Source organism: Petromyzon marinus, chromosome 29 (assembly GCF_048934315.1).
Source record: "Petromyzon marinus isolate PM22_M1 ecotype Great Lakes invasive population chromosome 29, UKy_Petmar_22M1.pri1.0, whole genome shotgun sequence".
In the NCBI taxonomy this organism is placed as follows: Eukaryota; Metazoa; Chordata; class Hyperoartia; order Petromyzontiformes; family Petromyzontidae; genus Petromyzon; species Petromyzon marinus.
The window spans coordinates 3880587-3906216 of NC_133695.1; the positions used below are offsets into that span (position 1 = coordinate 3880587).

Below are 25630 nucleotides of genomic sequence, written 5' to 3' on the forward strand. Positions count from 1 at the left end.
TAAGACAAGAAATTTTTGATTTAAAGCTTTTGTGACTACAGGGATTCATATTCTTGGTTCTTTCGGTAAAGTCACGTAGAAGGGAAACAATAAAATAATAAAAATATAAAACAATACAATGATATTCTTGGTTCTTTTGGTAAAGTCACGTTGAAGGGAAAACAATAAAATAATAAAATATATAAAAGCAATATATTAAATATATAAAAACAACATATATTTTATTATTTTATTGTTTTCCCTTCAACGTGACTTTACCGAAAGAACCAAGAATATGAATCACTGCAGTCACGAAAGCTTTAAATCAAAATTCAATACAATTCTGTGAAAACCACACACCTGATGATGATTGCTTGTGTTGCAGTCGAAACGTCGTGAAAATGTTACTGTTTTATATTTTTATTATTTTATTGTTTCCCTTCTACGTGACCTTACCGAAAGAACCAAGAATACAAAGACAAGAATCCAAGTCTCGGGTGAAGCCGGCTAGTTATTAATACAATTCCCGTAGGGTATTATCGCTGTCACGTGGTTTCCGGTCGGAGCCGGAAGTGGAGGCGGAAGCCAGTTCGACGTCACGCATCGACTCACCATGGCGGCGCTGGCGAGGTGAGTTTGCCCGCGGGCTCCTCTTGTCGACGATTCTTGTTCGTTAACGTTGCTTTAAAAGGTTTAGACGGCAACAACATCGAATCCGCTTGGACACGGAGCCCGGTTTGCGGCGCCGGCGCTCTTAATAAGCGCGTCGGATTGGCGGCCGCGTCTGGCCAAAAGATCGGTCTAGGCCAGACTAGGCCGCAGCCCCGAGTGTCTGAGAACGCGGCGCGCGATTAAAGCGAAGCCACGTTTCACGAACATCGCTGCCAGAGGCGAGCAAATCTTTAACCCCTTTTTGACGTGTTGTAATTGCCCTTCGTTAATGCGTTCGCAGCCCTTCGATTCGCACACGTCGATGAACGTGAGCGCGGTTTTCCTCCCATGTGTATCCCCGCCGGTAGCGCTTGATCTAGCGATGTAAGCACTGTGGTTGATATTTTATCAGCATTAACTCGGGTCGGCAGATGGACACTTCCCAACGCTCTTCTTGTGTTAATAGTTTGAATATTGGGGAGTGTTGGCGCAGTAATTCTCCTGCGTTATGTGCCTAGGCTACATTCGCATCCCGGCCACGGCGAACATCAGCGGCGAATGGTCCTCTCAATTGTTACCGAGTTCGCTCCCTTAAACGTGGGTCTAGGCCGTTCATCCAGCGGCGGGGAGGACGTCCCTTACACCCAGCAGTCGATTAACAAAGGGCCCGCACATGTTACCCCCATTGTGTACCTCTTCATCTCGGCTTGGCAGGACGTTCCTGGAGAAAAAAAAGTGTTTTGATACTCGAGCGAGAGGCTTTCGTGGATAAACAAACCGCCAGGAAGCTACCGTCTCATCGGGTGCTTATGAACACGCGCGCTCGTATGTCCCCCCCCCACCCCCTCTCAGGCTGCTACCTCCCCCGACGCAGATCTCCCAGGACCTGGTGGAAGCGGAGGAGCGACTGCGCGCGCAGCGGTCGCGTCAGCTCGCCGTACACGGCTCGCGTCGAGAGCCGCCTCAGTATGGCAAACGCAGCGGCTGGATTCCTCGCGTCAACGAGGTGAGCAACTGCGCCACTCGCACGAGTCCTCAAGTCCGGTGCGCTGGGAATGTTATTACCCTTACGACACATATATTTAAAGACGTAACATATACCTAAATGATACTACCTTTAAAGAGAATGTGTGTGTACAATGGGCGATGTTTCAGGTAATTGCTCTACTATAAAAAGTGCCATTGTATGTATATTGAACTTTCGCATCGTACGTAGCCGACCATGCTAATTGGAGGTGGAGGGGAAGGACAAGAAACTAAACACAAGACATTGGTTATAAAGAAATTATTTTAAATCGAGCGAATGTAGAAGAAGGGTCTTTGCCCCAAACGTCACGAAATGTTTCCTATTCGAGCAGTGGTATTGGTGATTGTGTTTTTATGTTATTAACTTGCATGTTGTGAGTTTTATCATTTTAGGCGAAATGTCATTGTCTAATTCCACATTAATTGCAAGCACAATGTAACACATTTTTAGCCAGTAATGCTGCTGTAATCGAGCCCGAGATCTGGTATGAAGTACACACAAGACAAAACACAGAAACAATTCCCGAATCATGATACCAAACTCACAATGAATTGGATCGTGGCTCGATTCATTGTTACGTCCTCAAACATACAACACAGTGCCATACCACGTAGCATCTTTGCCCGCGATCTGTCGCTTTGTGAGGCTGCACTGAGTGAGTGGGTGTGTATGTGCGCGTTTGCTCTGCCCACAGGATTTCTGCGATGGCGGTGCCTTCCCCGAGATACACGTGGCCCAGTACCCACATGACATGGGCCGCAAGAAGAAGGCCTCCAACGCTCTGGCGCTGCAGGTGGACGCCGAGGGAAAGGTCAAGTTCGATGCCATTGCACGCCAGGGAGCCTCCAAGGACAAGGTGGGCGTAGGTCCGAAGCGAAGCGTTGGCACCATTTGAGATGCACAAATAATAGTTTAGAGGTGGCTCAGACATCAGAGGAGCAGAGTTTCCATTCCTTAGGCCCTGGGTTTGATTAAAGCAGCTTCTCAAGTGTAATGAGTGAATGGTCTCGGTGAGGTTATCATTGATGGCGCTGAAACAAATGTATCCCATTACATTTGGTTCCGCACTTAATTGGATAAATTCTAGCACAAATAATTAATATATCGGTTTGACGCATGCGGTGAACGTTACTCTCAGTGGCAGAGCTTATGGGATTGTCCTGTGTGGACAAGAGGACACATGATGGGTTCTCAGATAGATCTGTGATATCCGCTTCTGTTGGCATTTATCAAACAAAATGGGTTGCACTGCTCTGCGAGAGATCCGAATGGATAATTTGCCTCATTACTTGATGACGGCAGAACTGAGATTAAATTTTGGGAGAAATATAAAAATTATTAGGTGTTACTCTGAAGCTAGAATTGAACATACCTCTTCACTACCCTTCGTCACCACTTAGGACCTCATCGTTTAAACGCAGAGTGGATGTCATCTCTCTTTTATGTAACCCGACCTCTCACCCTTTCCTGAGGTTGGTCTCCCGTTGTGTCATCTCCTTTTCTAGTTGTCCCTCTGTGGTTTGTGTATTCCTGTATTTAGCTGAAATGTGTTGTTCTAATTTTTTTTACCATAGTCTCCCTCACAAAAGATGGGTGTGCAGTCTCAACAGACACTTACCTGGTTATAAATACAGCTCACAAATGTCAACGCATCCGAATGCGTGTGTTATAATGGCAGGTGGTGTACAGCCGGTACACGGATCTGCTGCCAAAGGAGGTGATGAACGACGAAGACCCAGAGCTGCAGCGCCCCGACGAGGAATCGGTCAAAGAGGTGAGTGCAGTGCACCCAATTGACCCACACAGGTGTGGTGGCGGAGGCCCTTGTGAAGCAGCGGATTGACAAAACGGCTGAAAATGTGTAAGGTGGCATGTCACGAAATAGACACTGATTGTAAGTTGTTAAGAAGAGTTGTAATCGGGAAAGAAGGGGTGATGGATGGCATATGCAAGATGGAAGAGGACGGAGTAAGCCCCTTGAAGGTCGGGTATAAAAAGTGGGAGCAAATAATTGTAGGTTTAAGTCAGAAATCTTGCAGAGGTTGTGATGGGTGGGACACATTTGCAAGGTGGAGGAGGGCAGGTTACCAGGATAGACATGGGAGTGGCACCCAGAGGTAGGCAACCCAAGGAAAGATCAAATGCCAGATGGTGGTGGTAATGAGACTGTAAAGAATGGTTTTTGAAGGAACCTAAAGCTTGATGGTGGAGTGGAGTGGAGTAGACATTGAAGGTCTTGTTCAACTCTGCTAAAACTACAGGAACTATAATAAGGAAAAACAGCAATGGCAGTGTGTGGTGGCATTGGCAGCATTTACTATGATGATGATGACTTAATCTTGAGATGTGTGGCTACTGAACCTGGTGAAAACTCTGGATTAATACGCTAGACGACCACGCACCGATTTTACATTGTATTCTTAGCCTGCTCACAGTTTAGGACTTTTAGATCACTGATTGGAAGAAGCTTTTAGGATAATTTGTATGAATATATTGAAGGCAGTAAAGTACAGAAGTGCAATTATATTATAGATGTTCTATATATTTATAATGAGGAGGTCTAAGTATTAGGTACGTAACAATTCCACACCGGCTCCTTACCCATCATTCAACAAGTCACTATTTGGTAGCCACAATTCTCACCAGCAATCGGCAAAGCCAGAGGCATCATAGCTCGTACGTATGTATGTTCAACTTTTTTTGCACCATACCTAGCCAACCGTACTAATTGGAGGTGCGGGGGAAGGACAACAAACTAAACCACAAAAAGCTTATCTACTGGTTCAGTCCTCGGGGCTGTGTGTTGTAGTTGCACTCTGCCTGGCACTGAATTCTCGCACGTGCGCTGCGCTCCTCCCAGCTCACAGAAAAGACGCGGACGGCACTGGATAAGCAGGTGGCAGAGAAGGTGGCAGCTGCCATGCCAGTGCGAGCCGCCGACAAGCTGGCACCGGCGCAGTACATCAGGTGGGTACCTCTCCGAGTCCGTCTTATTGATTAAGTGGTTGGAGAAACATTTCCTTCATTACTGAGAATTGAAAAATTAATTTCAAATACATTTGGTCGTCCACGCTTTTAGCACCCATCTCAATTACTTGTGTCAGTCCGGTGACGGAAGTGGCGGAAAATGTAGAAATTTTAAGCAATGTTTCTGGTTTGAATGTATTCCTTTCTAGTGTCCCAATTAGTGCAGCTAATATGATTGCAATGACATATAAACCATCTTTTGTGGGCCCTTTCAAAGTGGTTGGCCTCGTGGTCTTGAGGCTGTGGGCCATAATTTGCCTGCCGTGCCTCTTAATTCATACAAACGACTGGCTTGGTTTATTATGAACTGACATTCTTTTCGCATAAATCAATCAAGTCCTTGATTTCTGATTTGGGTAAGAGCAATGTGGGTGGAGCGGTAGGGCAATGCTTCGTGCACTGTGCAATGATTCTGGCGATCTACGTTTGAATCCCGGCCATAGCTAACGTCAGTGGCGAGTGATGTCTGAACTGGTGCTGGGTCCTTCCCCCCTTAAGCAACCTGCAAAGACCAGTATGGTGAAGCATGGTGAAACAACCTCCATAACTCAATTGGTTTGAGAAAACCTGCATCCCTCAGTGGATTAACAAAAGAACTGTGATTATTGTAAAGAGCCAAATGAGACTAAATGTTTATTTTTCTAATTCGGTTGGCGTTACATAAAAATGCAACTTAAAATAGTGGAATACAGGGGTACATTTCTATTTTTTTTATTCAGCATTTGTGTGTTTATTTTACCTTGCAACGTTACCTATTGTTGACGCTCGTATTTATTTTGCTTCTCACGCAGATATACGCCGGCCCAGCAGGGGGTCGCTTACAACTCGGGCGCCAAGCAGCGCGTCATCCGCATGGTGGAGATGCAGAAGGACCCCATGGAGCCTGCGCGATTCAAGTAAAACGGCGCGGCAGCGCTAGCACGCTAGTGCTGACGACAAACTGTGAAATCGTTTACTTGAAACAAGAACGTTCAGTAACCGCTTACCTGGCAGTCATTTCCAGATGTCATATGCCAGGCGTCCGTGTTTGTCTAAACGAAATTGCAAATTGCATGGTAGTTTTTTTTTTAATATGAATTGGTAAATCAAAGCAATGCATTTATAAATTAGTCAAATTATTTCATGTAGCCGATAGTCGTATGCACACATTCATGTATGCTGCTGTCAACACAAAGACAAGAACTCTTGGATAACCTTGCAGGTGCTTGTTCATGGCCAATGGAGTTACGTATCCAGTATCATGACACACTGGACTGGATACTTTGTGGGGAGTCCTTACAGAGTTCTATTTAGGTTAATTTACTAGATACCACTGGTGCGCATTACCCTAACTCTAACCCAGACTTTCTGGCATCGCACTCTCGGGCATGAATCAATTTTCCACCACCTATAAACTGCTTATGCGCAGATACATTACCTAAAGGTAAAACATTGCACACACAGACTCAGTACGTACACATTGATTTACCTACCAATGCATGTTCTTTCACATTCCTTATTGCTCCAACTCTAAACTTTATCAAAGTTGGTCCCCTACTAGACACTCGAAGGAGGTAGTTAAACAGTTACTTGGTTATGGTATTTTAAAATAGTCCCTTGTGTCGTGTGTACGTAAAGTACGCTCAAATAACACCCCCGCATGACCCACGCAGGTGTGGGCGAGGCCCTTATCAAGCGGCGGATTGACAAAAGGGCTGACAATATACATATGTACAGTGGTGAAATGTTAACTACCCCGCCTGGTATACAGGAGGTCGTGGGTTTGATCCCGACCCTCATACCTGCTGTATATTGTGAGTTTGCATGTTTCTCCCTGTGGTCATGTGGATTTTTCTCCGGGTCTTCAGGTTTTTTTCCCTCCACATTTAGAAACGTGCGTTTAAGAGTATTTGTCTGATATAAATTTCCACATGATAAGCCACTTCGTTGAGCTATCATTTGTGGCCAGGTCGCTTCTGAAAAAGAGCTATATATAGCTCAGTGGACCTTACCTGGTAAAATAAAAAAAAATAGTTTAAAATACTAAAAAATATATACATATGTGCACATTTTGTTTTTCTTCCCTCGCACCTCCAATTGGCATGGTTGGCTATGTACGGTTAGACAGAAGTTCCAAATATGTATGTATGTATATGATGGAAGGTGGTGTACACAGCCGTGCGCCTATTTCAAGTGCAGTGTCGCGCGTTGTGAGCGTGATCTGCGTCGAACCCTGGGGTGCCTCTGTAACCGGGGCGTGTTTGCGTTTGCTTAGGATCAACAAGAAGATCCCGCGTGGCCCTCCGTCCCCGCCGGCTCCCGTCATGCACTCACCCAGCCGAAAGGTAGCGCGTCGCAGGCACTGGCAGATGTCTCATAACCATTGGCCACTGCCTGTTATGAGAGCGAACGCTTTGCTTACCGGTAGGAAGACGGTGGTTTCCTACTCCGTGTTACTCGTGGGAAGGTAAATATTACAATCAAATTTGTATAGAATCGAAATGTGACTGCATCTCAAGATGCTATATGTTAGAAACAGTGGGTGTATTTTATAGAGCCAGCCGATTGTACATCCTTGTGAGTCTTTGGATTCCATTGAGAGTCCTGGGGTCCTCATGGGGGCATGGGCATCTAAGTATATTAACCTCTTTGCAATCTATGGGTCTCTTGTGTAAGTCAATACAATACAATCAGGAATCAGAGCTGTTTGCAACATGATCGCATGTCCACGTTGATGTTTGCCATCTACAGATGACTGTCAAGGAGCAACAGGAGTGGAAGATCCCTCCTTGCATCTCCAACTGGAAGAATGCCAAGGTGAGAATCCCTCTCCCAGGGCTTTACCACTGCTGCGTGATGGTGGTGTAGGTTGGTTAATAGTTGGTGGTGATGTGTGGTGTAGATTGGGTGGGGTGCTTGCACTTGACTGGCATCTCTGCTCTGTCATATTGCTGTCATGCCCCTGATTATGTGTTTAAATCATCTGTCCGTGTGTCTGTGATGTCCCTCATTTGCCGTTCTTTCACATTTTTCGCCAGCGATTCCAATCTCTTCCCCTAATGATGCACGCCTGTATGTATATTTACGGTGTGATGTTTCTGTTCGGCACTTTTAAGAGATGCTACCACGTTTAAGAAGATCCTAATGAATGCAAACTGCTGTCCTCAGTATCCACACGTCTTCCCCCGCGAGTCGAGCAGTGTGCTACGTGTCTTTTTCTCACGCTGAGATTTGTGTCTCGTTCTGCAGGGCTACACGATCCCTCTGGACAAGCGCCTGGCCGCCGACGGCCGAGGCCTGCAGACGGTCCACATAAACGAGAACTTTGCCAAGCTGGCCGAGGCGCTCTACATCGCTGATCGCAAGGTGCCGCGCGCCGTATACTAGTAAAATAAAACTACATTTTTATTTTTTTTACCAGGTATGGCCCACTGAGCTGTATATATCTTTTTCAGAAGCAACCTTGGCCGTAAGTCATACTCAACGAAATGGCTTAGCACGTGGAAATTTGTACTCTTAAACACGTGATGTTGATGCTAAGTGTGGAGGGAAAAATCGGAGCACCTGGAGAAAAATCCACACTACCACGGGGAGAGACACGCAAACTCCAAATATACAACTGGCATCAGGGTCTGTATCGAACCCACGACCTTCTGACCCCATGCCCACTGCCACCCCCCCCCCCACCAGTTAATCCAACCTAGGTTGGAACCCTCGTGTTAATGCATTGTTATTGGCGGACTGTTATTATGTCGACGAAACATAATTTATGGAAAATTGTCAATTCACTGCTGGATGAAGCCCTTTCGATGCCGTGTTGGTCGCGAGGGTTGTTTGACCATACTTCACCACGCTGGTGAAGTGTTGATTTGGGAAGGGTGGAGCGCCTAGGACTGGTTTAGATATCGCTCGCCACCGATGTTACCCCTGGTGGGGAATAGAACATTTTGGCACAGTACTATTTTTAAAATCCAGCAATAATTTCCTGTGACTTTGTGGCAATAAGGCTGAGCAAACGGCACATTGTAAGATCAAATAACCGAAACAATGGGATGAATTATTGCAAAAAGGCAGTCACCTTAAATTTCTGTAGTTGGAGCGTGGTGCTCTATTTACACCCATAAGCCAGCGCTCTGGAAGCCAAGGTTGATCAATGACATAGATTTGTGATGCTCCCAAACTCGCCAGGAGATGGCAGTACAGCATATTGGTTCGTTACCCATCTCTTCAGATCTTGAGTGTTAATCCCGAGCTTATGCACATTTGATCTGGTGACTCCAGTTTCCTCCCACACACAACAAATCCCTAGGTTTCCCCCCAGAGAAGTAATTTGCATTCGTATGAATTGAAGTGCTGTCTTATTTTGTTATGTAAATTATCTTTGTGCATCACTGTGTGAGTGTGTGTTTGTGTTGCACCATCATCTATGTTGTATGTTGTGTTGTCTTCTCTTGTGCTGTTGTGTTTTTCTAGTCCTTGCACTGCACCGTGCTTGTGTTTATATAATTGTGAATTAAATCTCTTGCCATTGTGCCTCATGGCATTTGTGTGTGTTGAACTGTTCTATACTGTATGTTGTTGTTTTACTGTCTTCCTGTTCTTATGCTGCACTGCGTTCACGTTGTATTCTGTGATTTAATTATCTTTGAGCTGCATTGTGTTTGTGTTCATGTTGCGCCAATTTAGCAATGAGCACACTTAAATGCTAAATATGGTTACGAGAATCGTTCTCCCAAACTCCCTGGCGAGTTGAAATAATAACAATTGGGTGCATTCGACACTTCTACGCGTGACCGTTCAATTTGTTTGGATTGTGGAGATGTCTTAATACCGTTAACCTGGCCACACAATTACGTGTGGCCTAACCCAAAAACGTTCATCATGACTCTTCTACAACGTCATTTGCTGTTTCTTCATCGTCGACGTCGTTGTCGTCGTGCCGTGCACGTGGCACAGGCGCGCGAGGCCGTGGAGATGCGAGCGCAGGTGGAGCGCAAGATGGCGCAGAAGGAAAAGGAGAAGAAGGAGGAGAAGCTGCGTGAGCTGGCGCAGCTCGCTCGAGACAAGCGTGCCGGCATCAAGGGGCACGTCGAGAAAGGTCAGGCCCCAACACCTTTCACCCGTCACCGCTCGGTGTCAACGACGGTGCCGGCCACCACGGAGGGATACATATATCAGGGGTGGGGAGGGGGGGGACGGACCGACCAATATTCATTTACACGGGGCTGTCTGGTACTCGTTTGAAGCTTCGCTTTTAGTAATACGGCTTAGGTGCATCTTAATGAACTGTCGTGACAACGTTGTGTTCCTTGCGTACACATTTTTATTATATGCCTGTGCAGTGTTGTCACTGTAGTGTGTGTTATGAAGGAGTGCCTGATTATGATTTTAAAGTTTCCCTTCTCATCGACGTAGCTTGGGGCTCTCGTCACAGAGCCCCTGGCACAGCGTGGGCGTGTGTGTATGTGTATGTGTGTATGTGCAACAAGGGTAACGGTGGCACAGTGGTTAGCGTGCTGCACTACTCTAGTTCATTTCCCACTCATGACCAATCACAGCAGCGAATGTTTCAACTGGTCTTGGGCCTCCTCAGGGTCGACTCGGCCTCAAACGAGTACCCGGTGCGGCGTATAAACATCACTACTGGGGAGACAAAGGCGGCCGGGCATGGTGCTGGCCACCCACCCCCTCGTGTGCCGTGCCGACCTTCATAGGTGCTCGCTTAACAGCACTTGCCCCAAAAGTCTGTGAAGGCTGTACGGGGGATCTTTATCTTTTTGTGCATGAAACTAGATCTCTTTTTGTATCTGGGCCTGCATCTTTAATGAGCCCGTATTGCAAAACCTCGCGTCAGTGCAGGGGACTGTTGTTGTACAATTTCGCAAGGGTGGCGGTTGTGGTGGGGCTCGTCCTGCGGTGAAGCTCACGTCCTTGTGTGTGTTTTTTTTTTACTGCTCCACCCTGCAGAGGAGAACGCCCCGGACGTAGTGGAACGCGAGGAGATCCGCAACGACCGCCGGAAAGAGAGGCAGCACGGCAGGAACATCGCCAGGGCTGGGCCCGAGAGGAGGTCGGTTCTTACACCAATTTTAACATGAAACACCACCGGTCTCGGGTCTCACGCGTTTAACAGTTTACCGCTGGGTGCCAGCATCGGACCGCACGCAATGACGTTGTGCGCCGCTCACGCGTGTGCCGCAGGTTAGCGTGTAACCGGGCCCGAGCACGTCCCGCCTGTTCATGAGCGTGCGTGTGTAAGCGTGTGTCAAGGGTGGGAAAAACCCGATTTTTTTTTTTGCCCGACAAATCTGGTTATTGGTTTTAATGAAATTAAACCCGATTTTGCCGATTTAAAACCTGGTTTTATTATCGGCGTCTCGTGCACACTTCAATCCTGCTCCTCGTCGTCGTCGTCCGCCACCGCCGCGTCGTCTTCGTCGTCGCTCTCGCCGCTCGACTCGGTGTTGTCGCCGTTCGTGGGGCGTCGGGTAGTCGTAGAACGCGTTGAGGTTCGACTTGATGAAGACGAGCTTCTCGACTGTGCTGGGCAGCCAGGCTGTTCCTCAACTTGGAATGGATAAATCAGATCGTCGAGAAGTTTCGCTCAGACGCAGCAGCGGTCGACGTGGCCATGCCGAACAGTTTGATGGCAATCTTCTGGAGCTGCGGGATAGTCGCTTCCGACGAGTGACGAACTGACGAAAGCCTGGGCGAGGTTCCGAACGCACCGCGTGGCTCACGCACATGGCGGCTGAGCCCGGGCCCCGGCCCGAACGCCGCTAATGGGTGCGTCCTACTGAAATCCCGACTTAACTTTAATAAAACCGAATAAAACCGGATTTGGGCAGGATCCAGGTGCTCCGGTTTGATATAAAAACCGATTAAAACCCGAATGAATAAAACCGGGCCGTGCCAGCCGTGGCGTGTGTGCACGCAGACAGGAAGTGTTCCTCCACGTGAGTGAACGCGTAACTCTTGCGTGTGTGTGTGCGCGTGCGTACCGCACCAGAGCACGTACTTGTATTGTGTGTGCACGCGTGTAACCTTGCGTGAGCGTGTTCTTGTGCACAGTCGTACACGGCACACGCGTAACCGTTGCCACCCCTCCCCCCCCCCTCACTTTGCTCGCATAGGTCAGGGCTGCTGCGCGACCAGGACCGCGACATCAGCGAGATGATCGCGCTGGGCATGCCGAACACACGTGCCGCCAACAATGAGGCTCAGTATGACCAGCGCCTCTTCAACCAGAGCAAGGTACTGGGCATCTGTGAAAAAGGAGCTTTATATCTCATCGGATTCCTCCAGTATAAGTGAAGATTCTGGTTCTGAAGCTACCACGGCCCTCGCACCCCTCCGGTTATAATGGCAGCCCCCCCCCGATTACAAATTGAGATGATCGTTTCGTACACGGAACCGTCATCCCGATCGCAAATTAAATTGATCGCTATTACAAAACGATTCAGACATAGAAGATGCAACGCATGTATCGTAAGCATAAGAATCTATATTTTTACCAATGAATTGTTACGTGCCCAGTCCCGGGTGAGATATAGCTGTGACTGACCGCAAGATCTACACACACACCTGCGGTTACACAGCCCGCCGTCAGCCCAGCATCATCCTCCCTCCTCGCCCCCCCGCCCCTTCTCCCCAGGGTCTGGACAGCGGCTTTGCGGGCGGAGAGGACGAGACCTACAACGTGTTTGACCAGCCCTGGATGAGCCACAAGGAGGTGGGCAACAGCATTTACCGGCCCACCAAGGAGAAGGACCAGTACGTCGACGACGTGGAATCGCTGGTGAAGAGTGGCAGGTGAGGCGTGTGGCCGATGTCCCTCACTGTGTGGTCTGAATGTCAGTTGATAATAATAATAATAGTCGTCGTTATCAGCCATTATGCCACTGCTGGACGAACACCTCCCATCAGGCCATTTGGGCATCTTGGTGCTGGTTCGGGAAGATGGGCGGGGGGGGGGGGTGGCAGGACCGGCTCGGATATCGGTCGTCACTGATGTCAGCCGTGATCGGTAATTGGATTCAGGTCACCTGTTTTGTTATTCAGTCTACTAACCACTGTCCCACCAATCCAATCGTAGCAATATGGCCTTTTATGTGTGAAAGCCTCACTGAGTCTCTTATTCAGCAGGAGGGTGTTGCATGGCATGGTATGGGTTGTGAAGTCCATTAATTCAGCAGCAGTTCTGGCTCTGTGCTTGCTCCAATCTGGCTATTATTAGCCCCTCATTGATCCACCCAACCACCACTTTGAAAACTATTCAACTGTACAGCTCCCTGTCAAATGTTGACATCCTTTCCAGTTTTCATGACCGTTGCACTGTGTAATTCAGCTCAATGGTGGTGACGACGACGACGATAACGATGGTGGGACCTGTCAATGGTGGCCTTTGGTGATGGTTGTGCTATTGGAGGCGACGGCTCGCTTGCCTGACAGCGTTTGCGCGTCTCACGTCGCAGGGATCGTTTCGTGCCCGACAAGAAGTTTGAGGGTGCCGAGGGGCGGTCGCGACACGACGGCCCCGTGCAGTTTGAGCGCGAAGAGGAGGATCCCTTCGGCCTCGACAAGTTCTTGGAGGAGGCGAAGCAGCACGGCGGCGGAGGGAAGCGCGCCGCCGAGGGGCGCTCCCGCGACCACGACGACGGCAAGAAGCGCAGGAAGGAGTAGCGGCGCCCCGGGCGCGGCGATCCGGGGGAGATGAAGCGTGAGACGTGAGAGAGCGAGAGAGAGCAGGGACACGAGTGGGGGGGGGACCTTTTCCTCCTGTGGTAGGTCGTGTTCCCGAGATACCACGGTGCCGCGTGGAGGCGCGGTGCGTCGAAGGGGTCGCCGCCGTCCGGCGCCGATGTTTTGATTCGACGAGCGGCTTAGGGAAACGATGGGTGAACAAAAAAAATGTCTGGGGTTTTTATTACATGCGGCGGTCCCAATATTCGTCGGCGTTTTGTACGCTCGGAACGCGGTGCGCGTGTTCACGCTGCGCCGCCGGCCGGGCGACAGTCGCCAAGGCGGTCGCTCGTCACTGCATCAAGGCGAACGAATCGAGATGCCTTAAAACGCGGTGGCGTAGCGCGCTTGGAGTGGGCCCTCGTGCCAGAAATTAAATGAGGGGGTGGCCCCCTTGTCCAATTCTCCCCCCCCTCGTCGCCTGGCGGCTGGGCCACCGGCCCGTGGGGCCCCTGGCGCAGTGGCGCGGCCTTCGTACTCGGCAGCCACGCCACTGCTTCAGCGGCGTTTGCGACGGCAAAAGCCACCGACGGCATTGTCGTGCGGCCTGTGAAGCTGCGAGTGACGGTGTGTGACTGGCTCCAAGCTCTGTAGAATAAGATAAAAAAAAGTATGTAGTGTATTGACTGATTGTATTGGACAGTCGGTCAACATTGTGCTCTCGGTCGCCATGGCGTAATACTTTTGCAAAGCCACCGCATTGCCGTACTATTTCCGACTGCATTTAAATACGTACATTTACACCTGTATTGATAAACCATTGTCCATTAGTTACCCATCGTTGTTCTTTATCGGATAAGTATTTTATTTCCTGATGACTTGTTTAAAAGTTCTTTGGATTTGTAGGAGTTGCGTCTATGTGTGTGTTTTATATGGGTTGGTTAGTAATAACCCAGTCTGTTTTCACAAGCCCTCGTGTGTTCATATCGCCCCTTACTCAATAAAACCGTGAATTGTAAATTCTGTTCGCAATGTTTGCCTGTGTAACTGTACAAACATACCCGGTAAGTGTATCAGCTACATGCATCAAATGCTTCTTTTGTCAAAATTGTGACTGTTTTCTCAGCTACTCTACACATGCATCAACAACACTGCTCCAGAAGGAAAATATATGATGGGCAATGTTCTGTCGACTGATGTTGGGTTTTTCAGTGATTTGTGCTTGTGCCACACTACAAACGCTTTATCGCAGCAACAACAACATTCTCAGCGAACGCGTTCTTAACATTACAACACAATAATTAGTGACGTTTATGCATGTTTATACATCTACCTTGAAATACATTGGAAATAACATTTTGATTGATGATTTACAGGCCTGCAAATAATTTGATTAGCAATTCCAAGTGTGGGGTGTAACCAGATAACGAGAATGGGATGAGAGAGTTTGTGGAGGACGGAATGTTTTGTCAGCAGTTTAAGTTTTGTGGGCCGTGGTTGGGTTAGACCCGTGGTGTGTCCTGGGTGGAGTCGCGCACCGTGCGTGTTTTCACGAGTTGTGCGACTCCACTTGCCACCCTGGCAGCACGTTTCAGTATCTTCTTTCTGTCGTCAAGTTGGCCGTGAATCCATCCCAAAATGTGCCAGGCCCGATTTGGCTTCATGAACTCAGTAATGTACAACAAGACACGCGAGTCAAACATTTAGTAGGTGGGAAAATTTTACCAAACGTTTGTTTTAACGATCAGAATTTGGCTCGCACGTTTTTCGGAGCAAGTTCCTTCCAAGTATTTATAAAGAAATCCCTGCCCCACTGGCTTAGTAATACAAATGCAAATCATGGACACGGGGCGGTCTCATCTCCTCGGGTTGACCTGCAACTGGAGGAGATGTAAAGAACGGTGCAACGCGGCATGGTCGAAGCCACACCTTGGAAGTTGTGTTCGTAACATTTCCGCAGTGTGCCACGAACATTTATAGTTGTACTTTTAATACAAATTTGCACTGCCCGCAAATTTTTGTGGGATTCGCGGCTAGGGTGGAGTGTCTGGCTGGTTGCGGGCGAGAGATGTGACGTCGGCACGTACGAACCCGGCTCAATGCTGTGCGGTGTGGTGACCTCACCACCGCGCACTTGCCCGCACGGCGGCTTCCAGCCAGCAAAACTTTTTTTTCTAATATAGTACGATGAGTTTAGAAACTTTTTTTATTCTTGAAGGTTGTGTTACTCGATTAGGTAACTTCATATGCCAATGTAAAAACTGGTCATTTTTTTTATAGATTTTAGTCTAAAGTGCAGACCCCCGAATTATTTCCGCTCTGCTATGAAGGAAGAAGGGCAATTACCCAACTGCCGCGGATATGATAGATATTTTTTTCCGTTTCAGGCCACAACATTATCGATGCATGCGTTTGAGGGTTTTTTTGTGTTTATTGTGCCTGTGCACCTTTGCCAACGCAGCGTCAGAAAATAATACTTTTAACGTGAAAGTTGGAATGTGTGTGAGGGTGGGGAGCGGTAGTGTAGTAGTATGCGCGCTGCGCAATGAACCTGATAACTCGAGTTTGATTCCTGCCCACGGCCAACACCAATGACGATTATCTGAACCTGTTCTGGGCCTCCTCCCCTAGGTCGACTCAGCCTCAATTGAGTACCTGGTGCGGTGTGTTAACATTGCTACTAGGGAGACAAAGGCAGCCGGGCGTGATGCTGGACACCCACCCACCACCTCGTGTGCCGTTCCGGCTTTCATAGGTGCTCGCTAACAGCACTCGCCTCAACAGTGTGCAGGCTATACGGGGGGTCTTTGTGTGGGTGCCTACTGTTGACCGTGGTGTATGTGCTGACCAGGGCGTAAAAATGTTGTGGGTGTCTCCTCGCCATATCTAAACATGGGGGAGGGGGGGAGGTGTCCGGTCACCCAACGGTACCCACTGTGGCAGTGCCCCTGCAACTTGGGCAACAATTGATTCGACTAAAGTTGATTGTCCGTTAGAAAGGATCCATCGGTATGCCAGTGGGAAGTGTGGCTCACTAAGTCCATGCGCGGGGGAAATTTCTCAGTTGGCTCGGTTGTGGGCACCTGCAGGCACCTGCTTTGAAAGAATAGAAAACAGGAATTGCAAACGCCGAGTACCTTTTGGGACGTGCGCTATTCAATTTTACACTTTGACGAGTAGAACCGAACTTTGCAGTACGCCGATGGGACGCGTGCGTGCGCGCATATGGTGGTGGTGACAGAATGGCAGTCCAACAAGGGGAACGGCACAGAGAGGGCGACCCGCCGTGGCTGCGAGGGAGCTTCACGCGTACGAGCGAGAGATGCATTGTGGCGTTGCAGAACCGTGAAGGATGGCAACGGTGCGCGCACGCGCGTGCGTGTTGGCCTTCCATCTAGCAGTGGATAGATAGCTACTCGTGACGATGGCATTTAAGACATGTAAAAATGATGGATGCTTCGTGGCTGTTTTGACACCGTGCTCTTGATGTTGATGACCCAGCAAATTCGTAGTCTGTACCCACAAAATGGGCACATTTTTTTGTTTTGAGGGCGGGGGGGGGGACACACATAAACAGGTACAAAGGGCGTTCTTTTTAGGACATTAAAATACGGTGGCTTTAGGCTTTACTAGAAGTCCCCGTCTTATCTACTGATGACAGGATACGAGGAGGGTGAGGGCGGGAGGGGGCATTGCCGCAGTGGTCAGCGCACTGTGATGCCAGCAACCTGCGCTTTGGAATTCCTGGGTACGGTCAACATCGACGATGAGTGATATCCGAACCCAGTAGTGGGCGCCACTCTCCTTCGCTAGCCCACACTCGGCAGTGTGAAGTATGCTCAAACAGCCTCCGTGATCAACAGGGTGTGGGGGAGGGCTTTATCCAGCAGTGGGTTGATCAAGGCTGTTGATTGCAGTCGGTTATATTGGTGGCAATGAGCTCTAATAGTGACTTGTCTATTATAATCTGCATTGGCAGATGCCGTAGAATTGCGTTCTCGTTCTCAAAAGTTTTGAGGGTTTTCCATCTCTTCACGGTTGTGAGCCAGCTATGGTAAGAAGCTGTCCATTGCAAGCATGAGCTCCCAACAATTGGTGCTCGCCAACAATTGGTGCTCGCCACGAAGCTTTTCTGTTACCGTAATCCCGGAGGGGTCAACCGATGCAGTGTTCACCTTGGTCGGGATGTGAACGCACGCTTGTACGAGTTGAGAGCCCTTCTCCTCCACCAAAGGAAGATTGCGACATCCTCACGAACTTATGACCCAGAGCTTGCTTGGTTTCATGCAGGTCTGCGACCTGGAAAATATATCCAGATCCGGCACACCACGTCCAGTATTCTTATATCTATTGCAATGAGAAATGTAGCCCTACTGAGAACCCACATACACGTCCGTGCATTGGGATTTGTAATCGGATCGGCGATAGAGCTCGCAGCTCGCAAATCAGAGGGTTGCGAATTCAAAATCGTAGTGGGGATTTAACACAGCCCATCATCTCTGCACCGTGGAAAAAATTCGTACCATTTTGTGAAGAAGTGAATAGTGGTTGCCCTCTGGATATAGAGCTCAACCCCTGCCATAAACATGCGGATTTTCCACCGCTGACTCGGGGGCTATGAAGAGGTGCCGAGAATCGCCTCGATGCTGATTTGAGAAGGAAATCGCTGGCTTGAATTCTGACACAACACGTGAGAGACGTGTGTGCTCTGTATCTTATTTTTTTGAGTTTTTTTGTAATTGCTCCTCATTTAACTCGTGTAATGAGTTCTCGCGCAACGAGGTAAATGGTCCAAAAAAAGTCTCCTATCCGTCAATTATAAATGTGCACCGCACCAGTTCTGTTATTGTTCAACCTTGACGTCAAATATTAACAATGTTTTACTTGACGTTAATCAAACATTTGAAAGATAAATACATATGCAAAGATGTAAGTTACTTTTTGACTACCTCTTTAGTAAAAAAAAAAACTCAACATCTAAAATAAATAAGAACGCAAAATGTTAAATGTTGTAACTTTAAAACTTTGACATCCACTCGACCTTTTGGTCCGTACGAGTTTATGGCCGGGCAGTGTGAACCCTGTGATAGCTAAAAAAAAAATGCATTCCAGCATTTTTTTACTCAAGTGTAGTTCTCTGCCTTCCCCCCGTCTTTCCATCGCAGCTGGACAGATGGTCCAGTGGTCAGCGCGCTAAGCTGGTAACACTGAGATCCTGCGTTGGAATCCAGTGTTTTTCAGCCACCTGCGATTAAACTGTGTTCTCTCGAGTGCAGAGACAGAGCCGATGGTCTCAGCCCAATCGCATTCACTTTGGCTCTGCACTTGGTGTGGCTTGAATGTCAGCTCTTCGAATTAACACAAAACAAACATCGGGTCGAGTGTCGCTCGACAAACGTTACTCTCGGTGTGGCAGGGTGGGTGACAAAGTGCTGAGGTCTCCTGAAGGGATCTCAGCGGTAGCCTCGCCGGGTATGCAGCAGGTCGTGGGTTCGATCCCGACCCTTGTCGCCTGTATATTTGGAGTTTGCGTGTCTCTCTCCCCGTGGTCGCGTGGATTTTTCTCCGGGTCCTTCGGTTTTTCCCTCCAACATTTAGAAACACGCGTTTCGCATATTAGGCTGACTTAAGTTTCCACATTATGAAAACCCACTTTCGTTGAGCTATAATCTGTGATAGCCAGGTCGCTTCTGAAAAAAAGCGCTATAAAGCTCAGTGGGCCTTACCTGGTAAAAAAAAAAGAGTTTCGTTTAGCTCTGACGTTCCACTTCAGTGTGCCGTTCTCTTAACACGAAGGGTTGCACTGGGATTCTTTGCAGTCCTTCTCGTAAGGAATCGGTACGGTACAAGCATCGTAGCCTACTGCTGCCCCGGCTCACGTGGGACAAGTCCTGTACGGTCGTGGTGAGGACAATACAATCTCATTTAAACCAACAATGGTGGAAGGAAAGCCATGTATTTTCAAGCAAATGAGTGCAGCACAACCAAGGTATACATTATCGTGCAACAAGTGGGATTCTCGCACACTGCATTGCGACGACAACGCCGATCCTCGCAAGCCGCCAATCAACAAACGCTACGCGCGGCTGCTACACGTGAGGCCGTAGAACACCATAGGACACCGCGCAGATCGCTCGACCAAACCCACTGACTGCAACTGCTATGCAGATTCTGTCTTACTCGCATCCTTCCGGCTGCACCGCCGCGTGATTCACCCACCACCATCGGCCACGTGTGGTCACACACGTGGCCGATGATCATCTTTTAAAGAAGAAAAAAACTGAGAATATAAATCGTCGATTTTAAAGGAAGGAAACTGCGCGAGTTGACTGTTCCGCCAGGTTTAGCTTACCAACGTTCAAACAACGTTCAAATTTTAACCCGCGCAGTTTTTGCTTTTCATTGCAAGATGTAAACATCCATTTGTATTACTTGACATGATGACAATACCCCCTGTGTGTGTGTTACATCAGGAATGTGTCACTGGGTCACGGTACAGCTTCACAATGAGCCCCTCCCTGACAATTGCGTTGTGTTCGATGCACGTGTGTGTGTGTGTTTAACTTCCTATTGCACCGTACGGATGGGGGTCATTCTTGCAAGCGAGGCCACCTTCTGCTCCCTCGAGTTCTCACCTCGTTCAATAAAATAAACTTGAAGGTCTTCTCTTGCCATTTCAACAGTGGCGAGGGAGGGGGGGGTTAGCTTGGCCATATTTCACTGGCCCAGGAGTATCCAGATGCGACTCGCCACTGGTTGTCAACCGTGGTTGGGAATCAAACTCATCTCAAGTCGCCGGGTTTATAGGACACTGTGCCAGCGGCTGTACCACCTCCATAAATCTGAACATTCATAATCGCGCGCTCTGGTAAGTCCAGTCCATCACGAATGTACGCGCCTCTTTTCTATACACGCATGTATGTTGAACTTCTTTCGGACCGTACGTAGCCAACCGTGCTATGAACAGGTAAATACCTGCACAAATTACACAACGCGTTAAAGTTGCTCCGTTAACTCATTCGCAACAATGAACCAATTTTTTTACGAGTATTTTTTAGATATATTGACAGCGTTTGTCGAGAATCGTGTCCCTCTTGCACCGTCTCGGCGAGAAAGCAACAATTGGCGCTCGCCTTGACGACTTACGCAGCTCAGTGATGTAACGAGGCTCTTTGAGGAAGCCTCTGTCGATGGGCACACTTCAGTGATTGAGAGATCGCGAGTCTCACAGTGCTTGTGTTTGTCTCCCCCCCCCACCACCACCCCCCGGTTTACTGCGAGCACTCGGAAACGCCGTAAAATGTTTAAAATAGAGACTTTGAGCGCCGTAAAGAAGCCGATGCGTAGGGCTCGCCGAGAGCGTCTCGGTCGGTATCGTGGACACTCGCTTACGAATTATAACTGGCGAGGTAGGAGTGGAATGACCGCCTTGTGAGGAGGCCCTCCTAGCGCGAGTCGTGAAACGGTCGCAATTCCATGTCCACCCCTCCCCCCTCCCCCATGGATCGTGGTCACTATTAAGCAATGATATTTGTTTTGAGTTGTAAACGGTGGAAGAGAGAAACAATAAACAAAACCCTGCATGTTAATACTGCGCGGCAGCTCGCCAACTTTCACAAACTATTTACTGTCAAGTTCCGTACTGCAATCAAATTCCCAACTGCATTGTTATGATTTCGTTCAGCATACGGCATAGTGTCACTTGGGTTTCTTCGTGTCACCGGGGGGGGGGGGTCTCTGTGATGGCAACAAATGATGTGTACTAATATGACCGTCTGTTTTGAGCTGTTGCCATCTGGCACCGTAAACACTGCGAACTGCCCGCGATAGCCCTGGCTCACAGCTGCGTGACCCCGGTCAAGCCGTGACTCCGTGCCGGAAGAGAGCGTGAAAAAACTCCCTCTCTGGAGGGTCTCACTTGGCAACGTTTGGCGAGGTGTTAACTACCTCGCCTGGTATGCAGGAGGTCGAGGTTGTCCGACCACCGGCGCGTTGCCCGACTTAAAGCGACGCCTCCGCTGCTAAAAAAAAACGGAGTTTGGTCATAAGGACACTGCCCGGGTGCGGGAACCTCTCCACTCTCTTCACAGTTGCCTCCCTCCCCCAATCACTCATGGGGAGTGGGGAGGGTGGAGTATTTGGTGGGATAAAAAATATACTCGGGGAGGTGCTTTTGTTGTTGGGGTGGGTGGGTTGGGGGGGTCATGGTAATGCCTCATCTTTTAGTAGCACGCTCCTGGTTCAGCAATAGAGTCTCCAACTCATCAGAATGAGCAGCAATGACCAGATCAGCCTCCCCTTCGTGTCTGTACCAGACGGAAATTCTTCCGGCGCAGCGATGGGAAGCGTCTCGAACCACGTGGTCAAATAGGATGTTAAATATTTTTGAGGCCAGAGGACATCCCTGTCGCGCCACAAGACGAACAGGGAATGGCTCCCGGCCAGGCAGCTTTACCCGAGCTTGCCCACCACCATGACGGCCCTTAATGATTGTGAGCAGTGGGTCAGATACCCCGAAAGCACCAATAATAACCCAGAGCCCTCACCTATTGGTGGTATGACAGGCCTTGACCAGTTCAATAAGGAAGAGATGCAGGCACTGCCACTCGCGCACGCACACATACACTCTGACACATACACACACAGACAAAGATCCCCCGTGTAGCCTTAACATACTGTTGGGGCGAGTGCTGTTTGTGAGCAGAACCCCACACGCAGGCACAAACCCTCACGCACGCACACCCCTTGCTTGGCTGCCTTTGCACGGATTCGGTGCAAACCTGGACGTGTGGACCCTCCCTCCCCAACCCCCTCCCCCCAGACCTTCGCCGAATGCGCGTTATCTGTCTCGTGTGTTTTCCTCTGCCGCGCACCGACTGCAGGCGAGCGAGTCGTTACGCAACTGTTACCGGCGTTGTGTAATCTCTTCGGCTCTGCGACCCTCTTCCAAGATCAAGTACAAGCACCAGAGCCCCCTCTCGCCCGCCACCCCGCCCGACACAGACCCACCCCTCTCTCTCCCCTATCTCTACTCTCCCCGACCTCTCCTATCGCTCTCCCGTCTACCCCCCCCCCCCTCCATCTACACTCTCTGCTCCCCCTCTCCCTTATCTCTCTGCCCCCCCCCCTTCTATACTATATCTCTTATCTCTCTCCTACCTCTCCTATCTCTCTCCTGTCTTTCCTCTACGCCCCCACCGCTCTCTCTCGCTCTCCTGTACATTTACCTCTCTCTCTCTCTGTTTCTCGCACCCCCCTATCTCCATACCTCCACCCTCCCCTCCCGATCTCTGTCGCTCGCGGCAGACGCAGTATAAACTGGGCACGCGAGATTCCCGTGTGCGGAGTGCGTGAGCCGCTCACGGGACCAATGAGAACTCAAGGTCCGAGCGCAGAGAGAGGGGTCGGCTACTCTCACCCGTAGCGTGGCTCCTGCTCCTCCCCCACCACCATCATCATCATCGCCGTTCATCACCTCCACATTTAAAAGGCGAGAACCCATCACCGCAAGGGGCGAGCGCGCTCCGAATGGGAACCTCCGTCCACGCGTCTCCTTAAGAGGGGGGGTCCCCACCGCCTCCTCCTCCACCACCCCCTCAACCACCGCCACCACCAACCTCATCGACCTCCTCCGCCGGCCCATCGACGCCGCCTCGCCATCATCGTCCACGATGCCGCACGTCAACCTCCTCGTCGTGCTGCTCATCCTGCCGGGCGTCTTCTCCAACTGCCTCTTCCTGGCCCTCTACGACGCCGTCTCGTTCCTGCGCCGCGCGCTCCAGGCGTCGCTCACGCACTCGGCCAAGGGGGACGCGCAGCACCCGCGCATGCTCACGGCGCAGGGAATGCTCTCCGTGTGGCGGAGCTACGTGCTCGACGCGCACAAGAAGGTCCGCCTCGGCGGGGAAGCCCCCAACTCCAGCGTGGTGGCGCTCGGAGGACACTCGTCCTCATCCCCTTCGTTCTCCTGCGCCGCCTCCTCCTCCTCATCGCACGAGACGCCGACACCACGGACAACGGCAGAAGCAGCAGCGACCGTCACCACCTCAACCACCACCACCTCAACCACGTCAAGCACCGCCGCGTGCCGCCTCCTCGACTTCGCCAGAGCTCACCGCCCGCTTGTGGTGAACTTCGGCTCGGCCAGCTGACCCCCGTTCGTGGAGCAACTCGGCGAATTCTGCGACCTCGTGCGCGACTTCGCCGACGTGGCCGACTTCCTGGTGGTCTACATCGAGGAGGCCCACCCGTCGGACGCGTGGCCCGCGCCCGGCGGCCTCGAGGTGCCCCGACACCTCGCGCTCGGGGACCGCTGCGTGGCCGCGTCCCAACTGCGCGGCCTCATGCCCCCCCTCGGCCGCTGTCCCGTGGTGGCCGACGCGATGGACAATAACGCCAACATCGACTACGGGGTGTCCTACGAGCGCCTGTACGTCATCCAGGACGGCAGGATCAGATACCTGGGCGGCAAGGGTCCTTTCTTCTACAGGGTGCGCGAGGTGAAATCTTTCCTGGAGAGCGTGAAGGCCTCCAGATAAGAGCAGCACTCAGAACGAGGGGGCTTCCTCCTTTCCCACCCTTTCTCGCTCGATATTTCCCGGAACGCTTGCTAGGAACCTGGCTCGGAATTTACGCCTCATCGGCGTAAGGCACTACCACTAGAATGCAGTATACACCCATCGATATATATTTTAAAAATCCTCATTCTGTTTTACCCTATATTTGCCATAATCCTATTAAATAGGTTTTATAAGAGCGGGTTCGTTGGGTGGATGTGGCGGCGTGCGAATATTATTTCCGTACCAGTGTTCCGGACTTATTCCGGGCTGAGGTTGGGCACTCGCTCGGCGTGACGGGAGGGACGGGGGTCGCGTTGTGGCGAGGCGTGAGCGAGTCCGGCGCTTGGGGCTTTTCGCGTCGTTTTTTGTGTCGAAGAGACGACGAAGACGCGACTTTGTCTCTCTCTCTGTCTGTCTGTCTGCTGCTGCCCCGTGGGCCTCTGTGAGTTGCAGTGTTTGTCTGAACGTCATTTCGTTAAAAACGAAGAGGTGCCCACCCAACACCGGACCACGACTCGGCCCCTTGACGATTTTGCCAATAATACTTCTCTCGTTCGCACTTAGTTTGATCGATTCCCAATTGCGAATTGCGTTGCAGCGCGCCCCTAGCGCGCGCCGGATGATTGTTAGACGCGCAGAGGCGCATCCCGCTGCGGAACCGCGGCCGCTAGAGTTTGAGACGCGCTCGGCCATGGGTCTCGAGTGATCGTGTGAACACGTGGGAAGTCTCGAGAGACGGAGAGACTTGGACAGTCTCTGTTGGGCATTAAACACGGTCCACTCCATTCATCATCGGAACTGGGTTTGTTTTTTTTTGCTGCAAAATAATCCCAGATTTCAAAAAAGCTCAACGCATGCGTCAATAGTACTGTGCCCTCATAGGCGACGTTTCGGGAAATGGCCATTCTTCATAGCACGTCATTTTTTCAATGATTGTGAAAAGAGAGCGGAGGGGGGGGGGGCAGTGGCGAGTTGATCCCTGAACCGGTTCTTGGTGCCCTTCGCCCTCTTGACCAATCGGCACTTACCGGCGAGGTGAAGTATGGTCACGTAGGCCGCACGACTTGGCACGGCGTGGGGAGGCCTTCGTCCAGCAGTGGATTGACAAAGGACTGTCACATCACTGTCATGGAGTGAATGTAATCTTATTTTGTTTCAAACAATGTGCCTTAAACTGACTGAGCAATTGCACTGAACGTCAACCGCACTGCCTTCACCCGCGCGCCGCGTTTCCAACGCTCGGGATGCAGACCCCCCCCCCCCCCCCCCCGGCGTCCACTGCTGGACGTCTGCGTAAAAGAGCTTCACGGCTCATCGGATTCCTGCTGCAGTCTAAATAAAGATAAGGAGCCGAGCTCGGCGATGCCCTCCGATACCGACATCGCAGTTCTCGCCTGGTCGCCCTTACCGGAGACCCTTGTTTCGCCATTCCATTGCATCGTACAGGAATCGATGGCTCTCACCTTTCGTGAGCAGATGTAGTAGAAGTATGCGTAATATCTGAAACAAATGTACGTGCAATGTTAAATCACCACCCCCCCGCTCCCCCCCGCCTCTCCGCCCGCGCATCATTGAGTGCCACCGCGAGGTCGCGTGCGGTGGGGTAAAGTGTGGGCGCTTCTGCTTCCTCCAAGACGTCTGGCCAGCGCGTAAGAGGAGGCCAAATAGACCCCTTTGCGAGAGGCTCTCTCTCCAGAGCTCCCTCTGGGTTGAGACCCTTTCTGCG

General features: G+C 50.3%; 2 protein-coding genes across 2 annotated transcripts; both read left to right on the forward strand.

The window, feature by feature from the left end:
* Positions 1–473: 473 nt before the first annotated feature.
* On the forward strand, positions 474–14365 carry SNW1 (SNW domain containing 1). The gene is made up of 14 exons (XM_032962934.2): positions 474–609; positions 1483–1636; positions 2352–2513; positions 3336–3431; positions 4518–4624; positions 5476–5580; positions 6939–7008; positions 7415–7480; positions 7913–8029; positions 9620–9761; positions 10631–10733; positions 11797–11917; positions 12318–12475; positions 13138–14365. Exons 1-14 carry the CDS (start codon positions 593–595, stop codon positions 13343–13345), a joined length of 1626 nt encoding a protein of 541 aa, XP_032818825.1. The 5' UTR covers positions 474–592; the 3' UTR covers positions 13346–14365.
* An 8104-nt stretch (positions 14366–22469) lies between these two features.
* DIO2 (iodothyronine deiodinase 2) lies at positions 22470–24692 on the forward strand. Its single transcript, XM_032962535.2, has one exon. It carries the CDS (start codon positions 23017–23019, stop codon positions 23881–23883), a length of 867 nt encoding a protein of 288 aa, XP_032818426.2. The 5' UTR covers positions 22470–23016; the 3' UTR covers positions 23884–24692.
* The last annotated feature ends 938 nt before the right edge of the window (positions 24693–25630 follow it).